Source organism: Microcaecilia unicolor, chromosome 2, assembly GCF_901765095.1.
Source record: "Microcaecilia unicolor chromosome 2, aMicUni1.1, whole genome shotgun sequence".
Lineage (NCBI taxonomy): Eukaryota > Metazoa > Chordata > Amphibia > Gymnophiona > Siphonopidae > Microcaecilia > Microcaecilia unicolor.
The window spans coordinates 380,509,979-380,531,291 of NC_044032.1; the positions used below are offsets into that span (position 1 = coordinate 380,509,979).

Below are 21,313 nucleotides of genomic sequence, written 5' to 3' on the forward strand. Positions count from 1 at the left end.
ACTGGTGTGCCCCAGGGATCTGTGCTGTGAATGGTGCTATTTAACATATTTATAAATGTTCTGGAAATCGGAATGACAACTGAAGTGATTAAATTTGAAGACACAAAACTATTCAAAGTTGTCAAAACATAAGTGGACTGTGAAAAATTGCAGGAAGACCTTAGGAAACCGGAAGACTGGTCATCCAAATGGCAGATGAAATTTAAATGTGAACTCTTAATATTCATCTGAAATCCCTAGTACCTTAAAAAGTTTTAAACAAACAACTCTATATTACTAAGTTATAGACAGCAATCCAGAGCAATAGGGGTGCAATTCAGTCTTTTGCACTGTGTCAAATGCATGATTATCTCCCAGTTGGTACTACCGTTCACCTGACCAGGATGAACAGGCAGATGTAGAAATGCTATCAGAAATTAATGAGGCTAACAAACTGGGGAACACAATAATATTGGGTGATATCAATTACCCCAATATTGACTGGGTAAATGTAACATCAGGGCATGCTAGGGAGGTAAAATTCCTTGACTAAATCAAGGACTGCTTTATGGAGCAGCTGGTACAGGAGCCAACAAGAGGAGGAAAAATTTACTGGAGCACACAATCTGGTGCAAGAGCTAATGGTGTTGAGGCTGCTTGATAACAGTAATCATAATATGATCAGATTTGATATCGACTCTGGAGTAAGTACATACAGAAATCCAATACGTTAGCACTTAACTTTCAAAAGGGAGACTATGATAAAATGAGCAGAAAAGTGAAAAAAAAAAAAAAAGGAGCAGCTGTGAAGGTAAAAAAATTTACATCAGGTGTAAATGCTGTTCAAAAATACCATCCTGGAAGCCCAGGCCAGTTATATTCCATGTATTAAAAAAGGAAGAAAGAAGGCCAAGCAACAGCCAGAACGGTTAAAAAGTGAGGTGATGGAAACTATTAGAACTAAAAGAAAATTCTTCAGAAAATAGACGGAAGATTTGACTGAAAATATTAACAGCATAAGGAATGTCAAGTCAAATGCAAAGTGCTAATAAGAAAGGCAAAGAGGGACTTTGAAAAAAAGATTGTGTTTGAGGAAAAAACATAGTAAAAACTTTTTTAGGTATATTAAAAGCAAGAAGCCAGCAAAAGAATCAGTTGGACCGCTAGATGACCGACGGATAAAAGGGGTATTCAGGGAAGACAAAGCCACAGTGGAGAGACTAAATGAATTCTTTGCATCAGTCTTCACCAAGAAAGATTTGGGAGAGATACCTGTGCCAAAAATAGTATTCAAAGCTGACGAGTCACAGAAACTGAATGAAATCTCTATAAACTTGAAAGATGTAATAGTGCAATTTGACAAATTGAAGAGTAGCAAATTGCCTGGACCGGATGGTATTCATCCCAGAATACTGATAGAACTGAAAAATGAACTTACGGAACTATTGTTAGTAATGTGTAATTTATCTTTAAAATCAAGCATGGTACCGGAAGATTGAAGGGTAGTCAATGTAACGCCTATTTTTAAAACAGGTCCAGAGGTGATCCGGGAAACTAAGGACCACTGAGCCTGACATCGGTGCTGGGCAACATGGTGAAGACTATTATAAAGAACAAAATTACAGAGCATATTCAAAAGCATGGATTAATGAGACAAAGCCAACATGGATTTAGTGAAGGGAAATCTTGCCTCAACAATCTACTACATTTCTTTGAAAGGGTGAATAAACATGTGAATAAAAGTGAGCTGCTCAATACAGTGTATCCGGATTTTCAAAAGGCATTTGACAAAGTACCTCATGAAAGACTCCAGAGGAAATTGGAGAATCAAGGGATAGGAAGTAGTGTTCTACATTGGATTAAAAACTGGTTAAAAGATAGGAAACAGAGAGTAGGGTTAAGTGGTCAGTATTCTCAATGGAGAAGGGTAGATAGTGGGGTTCCCCAGGGGTCTGCGCTGGGACCGCTGCTTTTTAACATATTTATAAATGATATAGAGATGGGAGTCAAGAAGATTGTGAGAAATTACATGAGGACCATACGAGACTGGGAGACTCGGCATCCAAATGGAAGATGACATTTAATGTGAGCAAGTGCAAAGTGATGCATGTGGGAAAGAGAAGCCCAAACTATAGTTACATGATGCAAGGTTCCACATTAGGAGTCACTGACCACAATAGGGATCTAGGTTACGTTGAAACCCTCTGCTCGGTGTGCGGCGGCGGCAGCTAAGAAAGCAAACAGAATGTTAGGTATTATTAGGAAAGGAATGAAAACAAAAATGAGGACGTTATAATGCTTTTGTATCTCGCCATGGTGCGACCGCACCTCGAATACTGTGCGAAATTCTGGTCACCGCATCTCAAAAAACGATAAGAGTGGAATTAGAAAAGGTACAGAGAAGGGCAAATAAAATGATAAAGGGGATGGGACTTCCCTATGAGGAAAGGCTAAAGTGACTACTGCTCTTCAGCTTGGAGAAAAGACAACTGAGGTGAGATATGATGAGGAAGGCACACAATGAAGTTACGAAATAGTAAATTTAAAATAAATCGGAGAAAATATTCTTCACTCAATGTGTAATTAAACTCTGGAATTCGTTGCCAGAGAATGTGGTAAAAGCAATCGATGGACCGGACTTGGCACCGCAGCTAACTCAAAGGGCTCAATGATGAGGCCAAAAAGGGGCTTACCTCAAATAGAGCTCGGTGCTCCGGCCTAAGAGGGCCTCTGAAGCCGCAAAAGTATAAAGAAAACTTTAAAATGCTGTAAACACTAATAAAATAAAATGTAGGGAAGAAATTAAACGTTTATGAAGAAAAATAAACAAACTAGCCTAAAGAAAACTGCACGAGAAGGAAAAGAAAATGAAAGAAGCGCTGAGTAGAAAAGCTCCATGGAAAAACAGACAACCGAGGGTCTTGTGCTCAAATGTCAGATTGGAAGGCATGAATGAATGCTCAGTGGGACCTCTGCCAAAAGCCTCTTAAAGTTACAGAGCACTTGGTAGAATCCCACACTGGGCTCCATTGAATGACTTCACCCAGATTTAAGAATACCACTGTCCTGCTTGTCCTCAGAGAATCCTTATTTTACCTGTTAGCTGTAGGCAAAATTAAATCATGTTTTCACTATTTCCAACTATTCAATTCACTTTTTGGTTCGTCAGGTCCATGTCTGACTGGTCCGTGAACCCAGCATTTTGTTTTCATGTTTAGTTTATAGGTGAATTTCTAGATGATCCCTGGGTTTTATGAAGGTTTCAGTGTCCATAGAAACCAGCAAGAACAGCATTCAAGGTGGGGTACTTGCTCAAAGGCATGCAGGATCCAACTTGATAGATAGGTGGCTACCAGTGTAGGCGGCACCTACAAAGGTGCTGGCAGATCTGGACACTGTTTTGGCAAGACCCTCCAAATGTCCACAGGGTTAAATATGAGTGGGTATTAAGGGTAGAAGTGAGCCATTATGTGACAAATTGCATCTATTAATAAACATGCTATTCTTGTAGCTAGTGCTATTACACTATCAATCTGTGCGACTTACTTTGCTTTCCAGTGTTTCACTTACAGCTTCTGTGAGTTTAAGCAGCTCTTGGGCATCCTGAAGACATCTAAGATGAAGAGCACAATGACATGGGAAAAATATCAAGAAATCATCAGTTCCTATTCATAAACAAAGTAAATACAGAACAGCATTTCTACATTGTCCAGTTTTAATAAAATACAGTCTTGTTTTTAACCCGTGGCTCAGCAGCTCCCTCATAACACAAGTGCCATGCAGTGTTAGACCAACGATCCATCAAGTTCAGCATCCTATCCCTGACGCTGGTCAGTTCTGTTCACTAGGAAATACCTGGTGGTTCTTAACTGGCAAGTAAGTACTAGCTTCATTGCATGCCCCCTAGTCCTAGTATTTTTGGAAAGAGTAAACAAGCGATTCACATCCACCCATTCCATTCCACTCATTTTATAGACCTTATCATATCCTCAGCCATCTCTTCTCCAAGACAAAGAGCCCTAGCTGCTTTAGCCTTTCCTCATAGGGAAGGCACCCTATCCTTTTATCATTTTTGTCACCCTTCTTTCTACCTTTTCTAATTCCACTATATTTTTTTTGAGATACAGTGATCAGAATTGCACACTATTTGAGGTGCGGTCGCACCATGGAGCGATACAAAGGTATTATAACATTCTCATTTTTGCTTTCCATTCCACCCATGTATTAGCTGTGGCAAGTACATATTATATAGCATGCAGCATCGGCAGATATGGCTTCAGAGGCAGCGGCCACTTGTGTCGCCCGTTACCACAGCTACCTCTATCACTATGCTGCCATACCAGCTACTGTAGATGCCTGTATGGATACTGCTGCACAACCACTTGCTCTAGCAATGCCTGGATGTCTCCAGTTTTCGCAGCCAAGTCTATAGCTGTAGCTACCGCAGCTACACATACATTTCTTGATGCATTTACTTATGGTGAATAACTGTTTCATAGACTGTCTTCACTGGTTTTGGTGGCTGACCAGGTGCCTCATCTACTCTGCACAACTATTTAGTACAATTTTGCTGGTCGCTCATATGGCTCAGGCTATACAAGCCATCGACTTTGTGCGATTCTACAGTCTAGTTGTTTTGCACAACTAACTCAATAGCACTGGTATTAGACACTACTGTTATACAACTGAAGAAAATCTCTAATATTGTGTTTTATTCTCAGACTAATAGGCTTCCATCATGGGTTGTCCTGTCTGAGTGTTTCATGTCTCAGAGCCCTTTTGCTCTTACAATGACATTTGGGTTTTCATATCTGAATAGAGCACTCTGACACTAGGCCAGTCAACAGTTATTCTTATTGGTCTCCCTTCTTTACTCTCAGCGGTGTGCTTCTTAATTTTCCTTGGTTGTCATAGATGTAGATAGGAAAGTACAGTGGTTTTTCAACCCTTGATATTTCTTCCTATATTTCCTTCTAACCATATTGTGTGAAGATCTCTATTGCCCAGGTGGGCCCCCAACTTTCCCCATTTGTGAGTACTAAATCCAATGTTGCCTTTTGCCTCATGGATTCAGTTACCATTTAAGAAGAACATTTTCAAAAGGCATCCACAATTTCTCTACTTCTCTCTGATTCTGCAGCTGGCATATTCCAGTCTATATCCATTCTAATTCCACTTTTATCTTTATTAAGCTGCAGTGACTAGAACTGCATAAAATACTCAAAATGTGGTTGAGCCATGTATCTATAAAAAGGCATTACAATATTCTGTTTTATTCTCCATTCCTTTCCTAATAATTCTTAACATTCTATTTGCTTTCTTGGCCACGATAGGACACTGAATAGAGAAGCTCAACGTATCAATATAACACATCAACACAACACCTAGATCCCTTTCCTGGGTGGTGACTCCTAACATGGAACCTTGCATCACGAAGAGATAGTTTGGATTGCTCTCCCCCTACATGCATCACTTTGAACTTGCTCATATTAAATGTTGACACGTTCGATTGGATATAAATTGTTCATCTGTTTTTTATACAGAGGGCTGTTTTATGGAATGCATTGCCAGAAACACTGTGCAAAATCTGCTCTACTATGCAATTTAGAAAGAAACTGAAAGCATATACGATTACTTGAGCATTTGCTGATATTTAGATCTATATTACTTTTAAAGAAACTGCTGTAATGGATAATTTCATGTTTGACTGCTGTTTGTACATACTTTTGTATCTGTGGTTAATATATTAATTTTATGTTAAGAATGATTTTATTGTGAGTGTTATTTTGGAAACCTAACATTTTAAAAATAAATAGATGACTGGCCTCCCAGTCTCCTAAGGTTCTCTTGCAATTTAACAACTTTGAATAACTGTCACCAGCAAATTTGATCACCTCACTCATTATTCCTCTTTCCATATCATTTATAATGAAACTAGTAAAAAAGGCCCGTTTCTGACACAAATGAAACGGGCGCTAGCAAGGTTTTCCTTGGAGTGTGTATGTTTTGGAGAGTGTATGTGAGAGTGACTGTTTGAGAGTCAGAGTGAAAGTGTGAGTGTGTGAGAGAGTGAGTCTGGGTGTGAGTGTGTTTGTGAGAGAGTGTGTGTGTGAGAATGAGAGTGTGTGCAAGTGTGTATGTGAGACAGTGTGAGAGAGAGTGTGTGTATGAGACCAAGCGAGTGTGTGAGTGACTGTGTGGCACATAGAGAGTGAATGTGATACAGTGTGAGACAGAGTGTGTGAGTCGGAAAGACATTGTATATGAGAGAGAGAGTGTGAGCCGTGCCCTCCCAATCCATGGCCATCTGTCCCCTGCCCCCTCCATTGATCCTTTTGCAGCAATTCCCCTCTCTCCCTGAGCCCTGCCCTCCCAATCCATGGCCATCCATGTTTCTCTGTCACCTGGCCCCTCCATTCATCCCTATCCAGCATTTCCCCTCTCTGCCTGAGGCCTGCCCTGCAATCCATATCCATCCATGCCCATCTGACCCCTCCATTCATCCCTATCCAGCAATTCCCCTCTCCCTGAGTCCTGCTCTTCCAATCCATGCCCATCCATGCTCCTCTGTCACCTGGCCCCTCCATTTTTCCCTATCCAGCATTTCCCCTCTCTGCCTGAGGCCTGCCCTGCAATCCATATCCATCCATGCCCATCTGTCCCCTCCATTCATCCCTATCCAGCAATTCCCCTCTCCCTGAGTCCTGCCCTTCCAATCCATGCCCATCCATGCTCCTCTGTCACCTGGCCCCTCCATTCATCCCTATCCAGCATTTCCCCTCTCTGCCTGAGGCCTGCCCTGCAATCCATATCCATCCATGCCCATCTGTCCCCTCCATTCATCCCTATCCAGCAATTCCCCTCTCCCTGAGTCCTGCTCTTCCAATCCATGCCCATCCATGCTCCTCTGTCACCTGGCCCCTCCATTTTTCCCTATCCAGCATTTCCCCTCTCTGCCTGAGGCCTGCCCTGCAATCCATATCCATCCATGCCCATCTGTCCCCTCCATTCATCCCTATCCAGCAATTCCCCTCTCCCTGAGTCCTGCCCTTCCAATCCATGCCCATCCATGCTCCTCTGTCCCCTGGCCCCTTCATTCATCCATTTCCAGTAATTCCCCTCTCTCCCTGAGCCCTGCCCTCCCATTCCATGCCCATCCATGCTCCTCTGTCCCCTGCCGCCTCCATTCATCCTTTTCCAGCAAGTCCCCTCTCTCCCTTCCATGACCCCCCCCCTCGCATCCATGCTCCTCTCTCTCCCATGTCCCAGCCTGGCCCGCCCTCTTCTCCCCCCCCCCCCTTCGCATCCATGTCCCCCCCTTCGCATCCATGCATCCCCCCCCCCTTCGCATCCATGCATCCCTTTTTTTTTTCTTCTTCGTTTTAACTTTACCTCCGTGGCGGTTCGTGCAGCGAAACGTCAGGGAAGGAGGCGGCGCTCCCGACGTCTTGCTTTCCCTTCGCTGTCTCCCGCCTTCTTTTGAAGGCGGAACACAGCGAAGGGAAGGCTAGACGTCGGGAGCGCCGCCTCCTTCCCTGACGCTTCGCTTCCGGATTTGTTTGGTTTGAGGCGAGGGCGGGGCAAAGACGGCTGGCTGGCTTGAAGGCTTCACACCACGAATCCGGCGCGAACCCTTCAGCCTGGGAGTGACATCAGATGGCTTCATGGCTTCAAGGCTTCAAGGCTTCAGGCTTCAAGGCTTCACAGAACGTTGTCCTCAGAACGTTGAGTGTGCGTTTTATTATATTAGATTTAAAAAGCAGCAGTCCCAACACAGATCCCTGGGGCACACCACTGTTCGCCCTTCTCCATTCAGAATATTGACCATGTAACCTTACACTCTGCTTTTTATCTTTTAATTAACCGGTACTTGATTCATAATAGAACTTTGCCTCCTATCCCATGACTTATTAATTTTCTCAGGAGTTTCATGAGGTACTTCATCAAAAGCTTTCTGAAAGTCCAAATACACAATATGAACCAATTTACCTTTATCTACACTTCTATATACCTTCAAAAACATGCAGCAGATTGGTGAGGCAAGATTTTCCTTGGTTAAATCCAAATTGGCTTTGCTCCATTAATCCTTGCCTATATATGTGTTAAGTAATTATGTTTTTTATAATCGACTATCATTTTGTCAGGCACCAATGTCAGGTTCAGTCTAATTCCCAGGTCACATTTGCAACCCTTTTTTTTTTTTTATTTGCATGAAGTCTTTATTAACAGGTTAAGCATACAATAAGAAAAATAATTAAAGCACCAAACCACTGTGCAACATGTGACATTCTCCTCAACTACTTGGTACATAACAATAACAGTCCGCTTTAACCTTACACCACAAGACTCAAGTCACTCCACAATTTATAATACAGTTTTATAGTTAACCCCCCCCCCCATAACTTCCCCCCCCCCCAACTCCCCGGCTAGGTCCCCCACCGCCCCCAGTGACCCTTGGTCTCCCCTGTGCCTCAGAAATTTATTTCAGAATTGGTAAAAGGTCCCCATATTGAGTGCCACCTTTGCTGTTGATTACGCCTTTCCGCTAGGAGCCTTTCCATTTCACAAACATGCCTCAGTTTACCGAGCCATCTCCCTATAGGAGGAGTCAAAGACTTCTTCCAATAAGCTGCTACCACCACTCTAGCTGCACTTATGTCTCATAAGTGTCTGCTGAGCCTGCGGAAGGCCCACAACCTTTGCAGAAAAAAGTTGGGCTCCACGGGACCACACAACCCATCCACTTCTGCAACCTACTCTGTACCGATTTCCAATAGGCTCGTATTTTCCTACAGGTCCACCAGACGTGTCCCATCGTGCCCTTAACCCCACAGCCCCTCCAGCACACTCCCAACGATGCAGGGTAAATGCGCTGAAGACGCTCAGGCGTCAAGTACCAACGGAACATCACCTTCACCGCATTCTCCCTAAAAGGTACATGTGGAGACACCTTCGCCGAAGCTCGCTCCAACCTCTCCCACTCCGCCTCTGCCATGTTTATACCCAGCTCCCTCTGCCAACTCCTCCTATGAAGAGTCTAACTAGGTTCCCGTAGGTTAATGATACTGTATAAGCGTGATATTAAACCACTAGTTGTGGCGGACCCCTCGCAAATTGCCTCCAAAATGTTTTTTTCCCTGGTTACCACCTCTTGAACAGCTCGTGTGTTAAGAAAATGTGACAACTGGCGATAAGCAAAGTCATCACCCTTCAACTTTGGGAAAGACCCCACCACAGCATTGAAAGGTAATAGAGCATCTCCTTCAAACATCTGACCCCACATTCTTAAACCCTCCTCATGCCACCTCGTAAACACCCCCTTCTCTGTCCCAGGGTAGAATAGTGGGTTAAAAGCTATAGGAGATAGACGCGACAGGGTGCACTTCCTATTTGGAAACAAACTATCCCAGTAGTGCAGGGTCACATGGATAGAAGGGCAAACCTCCTCCCCAAGTGACCGGAACTGACTAGGATGCCACATCACCGCTCCCAGGGGTCTCCGGCCTATGGAGTATTGTTCCAAGTGCACCCACTGTCTGTCAGGGTATTCCTGAAACCATTCAATGGCTGCACTTGCTTGGGCTGCTCTATAGTACCACCTCAAATTGGGAACCCTCAGACCTCCCCGCCTCCTGGACTGGTAGAGGTACGAATGCGCCAGATGCGGCCTCTTCCCCGCCCAGATAAATCGCACAATTCGATCCTGCAAGGCTGAAAGGTATTTTTTGGGCATTCGAAGCGGGAGAACCTGGAATAAGTAGAGCAACCGAGGCAAAACATTCATTTTAACAGCAGCTATTCTGCCAAACCATGAAAGCCCCAGGTCACCCCACCCCTCCAGGTCCGCCGACATAGCCTGCACTAGCCCCTTATAGTTTGCTTTAAAAAGGGCTCCCAAATTAGCTGTCAAGTTTACCCCCAAGTACCTGAGCTGCTGAGGTGCCCATCTGAAAGCAAAGGAAGATTTCAACGACTGTACCAGCTCGTCAGGAAGAGATATATTCAAGGCTTCTGATTTTGTCATGTTCACCTTAAAGCCAGACACAGCCGAGTACTTGCTAATTGCATCTAGCAGGTTCGGGAACGTAACCGTGGGACGGGTGACAGACAAGAGCATATCATCTGCAAAAAGTGCCATTTTATGTTCTCTCCCCACTATAGTAACTCCAGAGATGTTTGGGTCCGCCCGCACTATGGAGGCAAATGGCTCCACCGCCATAGCGAATAACAACGGAGACAATGGGCAACACTGGCGAGTTCCTCTGTGCAAGGTAAACATAGCTGAGTTTGCCCCATTAACTCTCACGCATGCCTTAGGTGACTCATAGAAAGATTGGATCCAGGCACAGAACTGAGGACCTATCCCAAATGCCTCCAACACTTTGTACATATATGACCACTGGACCCTATCGAAGGCCTTTTCAGCGTCTAGGCTAAGAAAGCACATAGGCCTCTTTACCCTCGGCGCCAGATGCATTAGGTCAACTACCCTCCGAGTATTGTCCATAGCCTTTCTGTAAGGCACGAATCCTACTTGGTCAGGATGAATAATTGCCGGAAGGAACGGTGCCAGTCGATTAGACAGCACTTTAGCTAATATTTTTACATCAGCGTTTAAGACTGATATTGGGCGGTAAGACCCGCACTCCGCGTGATCCTTATCTGGCTTGGGTATAATAGCGATCCATGCTTCCAGCATGGTGGGAGGCAAAGTCTCTCCCTTCCCAATCTGATTAAACAGATCTGCCAGCAGGGGGGCCAACTCCGATGCAAAGTTCTTATTGGGAAAGCCATCCAACCCCGGAGATTTACTTGAAGGGAGGAGCTGAATGGCCTTTTGTATCTCCTCTGGAGTGACCGGCTTATCCAAATCTACCCGTTGCTGATAAGTCAGGGAGGTGAGATCACTCTCAGCGAAGTACTCAGCAAACAGACTCAGGGGAAGGATTTTCCTCCTGTGTATACAGGGCTTGGTAGTATTCGCCGAACCTCCTACATATATTCTCTGATGTGGTGAGCATACCACCCATATTGTCCCTCACCCGGGTAATTGTCCGATCTATTTTTTGCCTACGCAATTTCATAGCAAGCTTACGCCCAGCTTTGTTGGTGAATTCATAAGTGCTACTTTTAATTCTCGATTGTAGTAAGCTTAAGTGTTCTGAATAAATGGAGTCCAGCTTCAATCTCTCGCCCCTTAACTCTTCAAGTACAGCTGGTGAACTCCCCACCTTAAGTTGCGCCTCCAAGCGCTGAATGGTCTCTAAACATCTTGCCACTTGGGCTCTGCAGATTTTCGCTCTCTTACTTGCAATTTGTAAAAAGTAGCCTCTCGTAACTGCCTTCATGGCATCCCATACCACACTAAGGGGAGGCCCGGACTCCCTGTTTAGCTCCAAATATTCCTTCAATACTTTTCTACAGCCCTCCACCACCTCTTTCTCCTGGAGCACAGCCGTATTGAGCGTCCACTTTTTCTCCTTAATCTCTGCCCTAATAGATGGCAGGTCTGCCCACACCGGAGCATGATCAGATAAGGTCATACTACCTATCTCTGCTGTCGGCCCCCTTTCAACCAGCCCAATATCCAGAAAAATGCAGTCAATATGGGAGTAGGAGTCATGGACAGAAGAGTAACATGTATAATCTTGCTCACCCTCCACACATCCAGCACCCCCAAAGAGTATGCCAGTGCTGTTGACTCCCTATTTTCCCCTAGCTCGAGACCTATCCAATACTGGGTCCATTACAGCGTTAAAGTCGCCACCCAAAATCAGGGAACCCTGTACAAAGGTGGCAAGAGAGTTTTTCACTTTAGTAAAAAAGGCCCCTTGTTGCTCATTCGGGGCGTACACAGAAGCCACAGTAAGGTGGACTTGATCAAGCACTATATGCACATACAAGAACCTTCCCCCGTGCAACCCTTTTTTAAAAACTGATGTTATGTTGGTCACGCTTGATTTGAAAGGTAAGCTACAAATGATCTGCAATTTAAGTTTTTAGCTTCTATCAGTACTCTGGGGTGTAACCCATCTGGTTCAGGTACTTGCCAAAGATTTTATAAAATTTATTATTAAAGCCATCCAAGCCAGGGGCTTTATTATGAGGCAGTTCTTTAATGGCCACATACATTTTCTCTAGGTCTATCGGTTCATTCAGCTGATTAGCCTCCCCTGGGGTTCAGACTAGGCAGACAAATCCCCTCCAAATAGGCCAAAATATCAGCCTGCTCTGGAAGACTTTATGGTTTATAAAGGTCATCATAAAAGTGAGAGAACTCCTGGAGGATCTGAGCCACAGAAGTGTGCCCTGAGAAAGGCAAGGACAAATCAAACTCAGGTATACATATAAAGTATCACATACCATGTAAAATGAGTTAATTTTGTTGGGCAGACTGGATGGACCGTACAGGTCTTTATCTGCCGTCATTTACTATATGTTACTATGTTATTATGTATTCCTCCCCTGTCTCTGTCCTAATAGAAAGAAAAAAAGAGGGCTCAGCGTAATTTTAAAGTTTAAAAGCAAGCAGGCAATTGGCTTTATTGCCAACTTATTGGCAATTTTACTCATCTGAACCTCATTCAGTGCCAAGCAAAGGGCATGCAAACTTTCTAAACACTGCTTATCAATTGGATTTTGTTTATGCTGTTGTTCCAGCTGAGCTATTTGATTATAGAGTGTTCTTGAGCCTTACGCTGTTTATGCAAATGAGCTTGAAAGGCTATAATGTGCCCCTGCATCACAGTTTTGAGGCCCTCCCAGAGTATAAAAGGATCAATATCCTCAGTATTATTAAGTTCTACATATTCATGCAGGGCCTGCTATAAAGAAGCCACATTTTTGGGGTCAACAGCAAAGTATCTTGACATGCGCCAGTAATGCTAGCCCACATGTTCACTCATTAAGCTCAGGGTCAAGCAGACCGATGCATGGTCAGACCGAGTTTGGGACTGAATAGAACTCCCCTGGTAACTTGTAACACATCTCCATCGCCAAGCCAGAGGTCTAAATGAGAATGATGCACCAGGGAGTATAGTTCCCTCTCCGTTGGGTGCATCACCCTCCAAAGATCAGAAAGGCCCCAGTGAGCCAACAAGCTCTTAAACCGAGCTCTGTCCTGCAGACCATAGCCAGCCCAAGATGCAAAATTATCTAAGCAGGGATTCTCTGTAATATCAAAATCCCCCCAGCGAGGAAACGTCTCTTCCCATACTGCTGCAATACAAGGCCTAAAGCATCAAAAAAGGCCCCCTGATCCTCACTGGGAGCAAAGTATATAAAGTATAAGCCACTGCCACTTTCAGCAGTATATAACAGCCAGAACGATCAGGAATCACAAGCCGAACCTGCCAAGGAAACGCCCCAGATAAAGCTATCATAACCTCCCGGGTTTTAGTCTGGGAAACAAACAAACAAAAAAAGATATGCATACTGCTTATAAGAAACCAAATACTCATGCCTCAGGTGCGTTTCTTAAACAAAAACTAAGTCCACACAAACTAAATTCACACATAGGTGGCATAATTCTTTAAACATGAATTGACGTGGAAAAACAGGGGATTGTCCTGCTTCTAATTTGTATAGCTATTTTTAGGATATGTGTTTCCTTGTTTGTCAAGCAGGTGATGTCTGTCCTCTGCTTTTAAGCTGTTGCAGAGGTGACCATTTCTTTCCAGCTTAACCACTGAGGGGAAAGTAACCTGCACTGCTATTGGCCAGATACCCCCCTATGTTAATGCTCTGAGCTCCAATTGGCCCTGTAGTTTAAAAATCAAGCCAGAATATGCTGGAAATCTTTAGTCTCAGCAAGGGAGTGTGGAGGGTAAAGATCTCTATACTGAGACCCTGTTCAAAACCTGTGAGCAGTTATACTCCTGAACTCCACAGGTGCTACTCAGGTAGTGATAAAATGTTTAGTTAATTTTACTGTTGATACCAGTTATTTTACCTGTTATTGTTTGCTAATTTATTTTTTCCACCGTTCACTGTTCTACTTTTCTGATAATAAACCAATTAGTTTATTAGCTCTGTTGTCCTGGACTGACTAAGAATACTGGTGGTTTGTGCTTTGGGTTTGTGGGTGTTTCCCAAAGAGCTGTGGGACCTCTGGGATTGTGGCCCCAGTGTCCTTAGAAACCACCAGGGAGATAACTCGTGAGTGGGAGATCACCAAGAGAAACCCAGTGCGGTGGGGTGGAGGGTATGCCAGTGTAGAGCGTGTGCACACGGTGTAGGAGGGCCTGAGCAGTGTTGGGACTGACCCTTTAGGTGGCAGCAGGATTAACCCAAGGTGGGTGCTAGGTGTTTCGTGACTTGAGTATTAAGTCCACGCACATTCAAACTCACATGGGCACATTCAAACACTGGAGCACCTACTCCAAACAAACCATCCACAAATCCCACCCAACCGGAAATATACCCAGGCACCACATACATAGACATACCCAATACTCAGAGCTCACATACGTCAAGAATAAAAACAGATAGTAACGGTAAAACCCTCCAGAACCCTCACCCCAACTATCCCCATCAACAGAATCGGTATGTCAAACATCAGTCAGCTATACAGTTCTGATCCCCATCCAATACAAAATGTGACACACAGTATTAATAATATTCATATACTTCAAAGAACGATCCATAAAGTCATTTTTAAACTTATATAAGGACGTACTAATACGTCTCCAAGGGACAAACTGGTCTTCAAATATGTCTAGGCATATAATCATAGCACAACTGTTCTATAAGTTTGTTACCACATTTTTCAAGAAGAATACAGACAGGAACAAACCTCTGCATTGCTCGAGTTATCACCCCAGACACTTGCGCAACAATCTGCCTATAGGACAGCTTTTGAGGTTGCGAAGCATATGTATGGACACTCAAGATTTCAATTTAAGGGTGGAGGAAATTGCGACACGTTGTGTAGATCGAGGATATCCCCGTGCAGTCATCAAGAAAGCATACAAACGGGCATTATAAGCCAATCAAGATTTATTTTTGACATCATCCCTCTAAAGAGTTTGTGTTCTCCCTTATTCTGATGCAGTGTTCCGTATTAAACATATTATTAAACAACATTGGAATATACTGCAGAATCACCAAGTGTTTGATGAAGTGCCACGGTTCGCTTTTTCCAGATCTAAAAATTTGGGAGAACATATATCTAAGTCTCAATTTATTGAAGGACCCGTACGTCAGACTTCTTTAGGTAGACATACTAGCTGTGGTAAGTGCCGGGTTTGCCCGCATACTCTACAAGTCCGAGAAGTTAAACATTCAATGACTTTGAAATATCATACACTTAAGTTCAATACTTACTGTACCACAGAAAGGGTAGCGTATGCAGTATTGTGTCCCTGTCCTAAAGTGTATATTGGTCATAGAATGAGAGCAGTAAAATCTGGTATCATTGAACATCTTACATCATACAGAATCTGATCTCAAGTTTGTAGTACTGGATATGTGTAAGGGTGGCAGGCAGGATGGAAATACTGTTAAGCAGTTATGGAGACAAGAACAATTTTGGATTTATTCTTGGAACAACCAGGTCTTAATAGGGAAGTAGAGTGGTGGGCATATTTATAACATTTTCTGAATGTTTTTAATCTATTCTTTGCATTTTTGCAGTATAGGTCTTTCCTGCCTCTTCCGGGTGACTTCTCCATGTTTAAATGGAGCCACCACTCTTCCAGTTTCTTTAGGCATCTGATTTTCAGTTAGTAGTTCTGCACATGAGGTATGTTTTATCCTTTTAGGTTATAATTAAGAGCAAAATATAACAATAGAGAACTTCTTTTGATGGGCACTGCCAAAGAAAAAACTGACGATAAGATCTTCACTATGGTAATGCAGTACAATGAAACCAGCCCACACTTAGCTCGATTGGTTAGAAACAGATGGGAGATTATGCAGTCTATTCAAGGATACTGATCTATGTATTGCATTTTCAAGGTGCAACAATATGAAAGAAATGATCAGTCTGGCAGATTTAACTATCAAAAAACACAATGTCATACAAATATGTGGCCACTTTAAATGTGGTTGTTGTCAGATCTGCTCTATCACGAAACAAACTAAACAATTTCTCAACCCAAGCACCAATAAGCCTCATGTATTACGTCACTTTACAAATTGCTTATCGGATCATGTTGTTTATTTAATCAGCTGTCCCTGCATGAAGTCTTACATAGGGATGACTACAAGAGCACTAAAAATCAGGATCTTAGAGCATAGATCCAATATCCGCAGGCAAGCCGTTAAAGAACCACTTGTTGAACACTGCATTGCGAAAAATCATAAATTCGAAGAACTACAATGCTTCGCAATTGATAGAATCGATCCATCTAACAGAGGCGGTAACCGCAAGTTAAAATTACAGAGAAAAGAAGCTAAGTGGATCTTTGATCTAAACACATTGGAACCCAATGGACTTAATAGCTCCACTGATTGGCACATTTTCTATTAATTACCACAATTGTTTACCAGCAGACTTGCATTATCAGCATTCAGACTGACGACTGCATTTAAATCAGCTGTTCAATCGATGACGCCGAAGCGCCATTTTAAATTTTCAGCGCTTCAATCTAAGTATGCAGATCCATGAGTGACTATCTTTTGTGCATATTTTCCTTTTGCTCAACATATAATATTTTTCTCAACTTCTGTGGTCTTATAGATTCTCAGAATCACGCAGCGCTCCGTTCCTGAAGAAGCCTTGCTTTCCGGGTGAAACGGTGGCCCCCGTCGAACGCTAAGACAGGAGTGCTTCATGAAACGCTGCCAAGATAAGTGTTTATCCTTTTGATGCTACTGATACACAAAGAAGTTATTTCAGTGCTATAATTGAACACTAAGACAGGAGTGCTTCATTAAATGCTGCCAAGCCAAGTGTTTATCCTTTTGATGCTACTGATACACAAAGAAGTTGTCATTTCAGTGCTATAATTGTTTAAGAGCAAGAATAACTTAGAGCAAAGAATTGAGAGTAAAAATAACGCTCAGTTGTTTTGTGGAGTTTTTTATGCCCGATGATAGAATCCTAGTGAGTGTTACCAATACAAAATAGTAACCTCGCTCAAAACCTGCAGCTGTTAGCCTATGGTTTCTGAGGGCTTTTTCTCCACAAATTTGCACTTTTTTCAAAAAGACTTTTTCGCTAGAGTCCTGCATACTTTGGTATTACACTACGAGCCTTAACTCTAGTTTATACTGCATTCACGTTGTCATTTTCTACGCTATGATTATATGCCTGGACATATTTGAAGACCAGTGTGTCTGTATTTGTCCCTTGGAAACGTATGAGAACATCCTTATATATTAAAAAATGACTTTATGGATAGTTCTTTGAAGTATATGAAAGTTTATTACTAGTACTGTGTCACATTTTGTATAGCATAGGAATAAGAACTGTATAGTTTTGCTTCTTTCCTCATCTACTGAAAGAAGTTTACCCCAGTTTGTTTTTGGTGGTTTTTCCGAACATCTATCAGTGGCACACTGAGCTGAGAAGGAAGAGACTACCACCGCTGGGAATTCCAACAAGGTGCAACAAACTGTCCTCAGAGTCTGTCCCGGACAGCAATTATCAGATCGTAAAAAGGAGCCAATGTCCCAAGTCATGATGTCCCAAAAGTGAACAGCTCACTAATAAAGTAGAGTGAAGGCCTGGAGCCTACAAGTAAGATGAGGTTTTAAGTTTCTGGGACAACATCCTTTTATCAGATATGTGGCACTGCAGGTGGGCGCTGCCATGGGACACCTGGTGCCATCGAGGACAATCTGACCCTTTCCGGCCGACCCGGCCAGCAGAATCATCCACTGCTGGGTTCTCTCCTGCTTAAAGCAACTCCTAGGCTTCATCTAAAGAGCCATCTTTGTAAGAATACCAATGCGAAAGGATGCTGCCATTTGTAGTGGATACCAGATTCATGCAGGTGTTGGGTTAGAGGGTGAAGTTCTCCTCTATGCTTCAAAGCAGACGTAAATAAATCCTGATAGATATTGATTTTGTAGGTATCCCACTCATAGGGTGCATTGGTCCTTGCTTTTGTCATCAGCTTCCTTTACCTTATAATCTTTGAAGCATGCTATTATGTCTTTAGGGACATTAGAGCTCCGGGAACCCAGTGTTCTATGGGTTCTCTCCAGAGTGATTGTCATCGGATCAACTGGATCAGCATTAACAGACAACATGGCGGCTGCCACAGCTGCACCACCGTTTCACAGTCCATATACTTGAGGGATCAGGCAGCCCATGCTGGAGCGGCAGCTTCAATTCTCCAAGACCTCAATTTTTTCTAACAGGTATTTTGTGGTCTGTTTTGAGTCCGTCATCTGTTTGTCCAACCCCACAATCAATTTAGCCTGCTCCTCGAGGTCCCACTCTGTATCAGCGACTCGCTTGCCCAGTCAGCAATTTCCCATCGCCAAGTCAGCCCCAACGGCAGCATGTACGGAGCACACCACGTGGAGGTTGGAACGGATCTCCAGCAGCCAAAGATAGACCTGCTGCGTGGTATCCACTGGCTCCTTATCAGCTTCAGTAGGGTGTAATGCTGAGGCTGTGGGTGGGCTTGATGACGCGGTCTCATCTTGTGCACTGCTCTCCTCTCCTCTCCACAGTCTAGGCCCAGAGCTGCTGCATGTTGCTGGTAAGCGAAATCTTGCAGATTAACCACCTTTAGATGTGACATTTTTGGCACAACTGCACCCCAGTAGTATCAGGAAGGCTGTCAAAGATAGTTAGCCCTGCCAAGACCTGGGACGACAATGGAAACTGCTAATTTTTAATAGCATGGTAAGGAGCTCCCCACTCAAGCAGCCATCTCGGTGACGTCACTTTCTCTTTCACAACTGGCAAGTTCTGACAGACCTGGAAGATGAACCAGGCCAATAATAAAGTATTAATAAAGTAAATTTCTCTAAGCACTGAACTAAGGCACATTTCACTGAATGGGTGGTCTGTGTGGTTAGGTGCCTGGGTGGCTGTGACAGCAGGGTTTGTAGGGGACTGCAGCTAACCTGAAAGTGGCTATGGGTACAAATCAGACCTTCTTTAAGCACCCTTCCATTCCACCCCCCCCCCCCCCCCAATTTCCTTTTGCTATCTTAGTCTGAGCTACATATTTATAGCCTGGCCTGGAAACCTCCTCCACCATCTTTTAGCCACAACACTACCACTGCCACCTTGATGCTTGATGTTCCAGCAGTCTCGAGAGTAGTGAGGACTGGCCTCCTTCATATCCAACAGTAACTCCTCTTATCCCTACTGCTCATTCCTCCATCACCTCACTATCTTTAGAGAGCAGCACCTATCACGAAGGATTCCTTTTATCATTCTGCTAACTGCTACCACTCTGCTCTGTAAACTGATATTTGTGTATGGACATCACCTGTTGCAACACGCACTTAAAAGATCAACTTTTTTGTTGGCTCTGTTTCTTCTAATTCCCAGGTCTTTTCCTTTCGTCCTCTACAATTATATTTCTTGCCCTGTCAAGCTTTTTAAATTTATATGCCCTTTTATTCTGGGCTCACCCTATTATTAAAAATGACCTCTCCCCTCTCTCTCTCTTTCTTCATCTGCTCATACTGTGTTCATTAAAATATGAATACCAACAGCTATCGCATAATACTTGTGTAGGGCTCTGAACATCCCATTTATATACTATTTAGCAGGATGGGAGTACAAAACCTGAGATTATCAAAACCTTTAAATATTTCTATTCTGAAATAAACCCCTATTCCTGTCTGAATCAAAAATAAAAGGGTAAATAGACAATACCCCCCTTCCATTTCATCAAAAATTCCTCTCAAAACACCCCCTCCCTTTAATCCTCCAATAGCGGATTACTGAAAAGCCTACCTATTTAAAAACACACTCAAGTGCCTAAAATGTTCTTGTGTATTTATAGATTACTATTGTGTCTTCAGAGGTTTGTCCAGTGTGCTCAAGACAACATACATCAAGACTCCAAATGGGTAGTGAAAACTAGCATATGAAAGGTCATGTCAAGGTACAGCACCTTAAGTGCTATTTAAGGGTACAGAGAAGCATTTCACCAATGTCAGGTGCTACAAGAAGAGAGGGTGCAGAAAAAAAAATTAAACATGCAAACAGCTATAAATAAATGATCAATATATATCATCTCCTTCTCTAATGTTCTGTATTAACCCTTTACATGAAATATTCCTCTGACTTTACTGTGTTTATTTTTTGCAGTTTATAATATAAACATACTTAGCAGGTATAAAACTACCACAGGCAAATCCACAAGTCGTGGAGACCCACAAGCAATGTTCTCTAAACCAGATCACAATCAATTACAAGTGCCAGCTTTCCTGAGCATTTGCTTCACCCCTGATGAGGAGTATATCATCTGCTTTATCAGGACGTAGAGATGAACCTCTGGAGCACTTGGGCTCAGTGTTAAAATTGTGTGTGGTTGGTATTTAAAAATTTGAAGTGCTCTGTATTTGTACCCAGAATAGCTGCTTATTCATGCTGCCTGCTCAAAATATATTTAAGTTCCTTCCATCTGATTTCACTCAAAGCCTGAGAAGAATTACCCAATGTTTGGAAGGCGACGGCGGCTTGTTTGGAAGAAATCCAAGGCTAACATGGCAGCATGCACTTGCACAGGAACCTAAAAAGAGAAGTAAAAAAATAACTGATCATCTGCATTTGAATGATATGCCTAACACAGCAAACTACCCTCTAATTAAGCTCCAGCTCTGGCCGTCTTCAAATCTAGGCTAAAAGCCCACCTTTTTGAGGTTGCTTTTACCTCCTATTCACTTGTTCCGTACCAAAGTCTGTTTTATAATTCCCACCTTAAGTAATTCCCTAATCCCTTAGTTGTCCTGTTTGTGTGTCTTGAATACATTGTAAGCTAAGCTCTGTCGAGCAGGGACTGTCTCTTATATGTTCGTAAAGTAGTAGTAGCAAGAACATAAGAAAAGTCATGCTGAGTCCAAGGTTCACTGACCCAGCACCCTTTCTCCAACAGTGGCTACACTCCAGGTCATAAGTACAAAACAGATCCCAAAAAGTACATCTAATTCCTATAACTTATCTTATCAGTATATTGTCACGAGGATCAATCTTTTGGATCCTGGTGTCCCTTGTTCCTATGGTGGGCATGCCATTTCACTCTAAGACTTTATCAGAGAAGAAATGTACAACGGCTAAACATATGCAGCATATTCATCTCAATTAGTGGCTCATAATTCCACTAAATTAAAGCATTCAGTATTTTCAACTGCCAGATCTTTCTGATTCACTTTCTATTTGGTTCAAACCCTGTTGGGGGGTGTAGCCACACTTGTA

General features: G+C 43.1%; 1 protein-coding gene across 2 annotated transcripts in view; it reads right to left on the reverse strand.

Moving 5' to 3' along the window:
* Nucleotides 1–21,313, reverse strand: part of UBA6 (ubiquitin like modifier activating enzyme 6) — a 262,135-nt gene that overhangs the window by 133,964 nt on the left and 106,858 nt on the right. For both annotated transcript variants that reach the window (XM_030190526.1, XM_030190525.1), the window contains 2 exons: nt 20,554–20,630; nt 3,526–3,592 (listed from right to left, as the gene is read on the reverse strand). In XM_030190526.1, the coding sequence (XP_030046386.1) occupies nt 3,526–3,592; nt 20,554–20,630 (144 nt within the window). The remainder of the gene's footprint in view (nt 1–3,525; nt 3,593–20,553; nt 20,631–21,313) is intronic.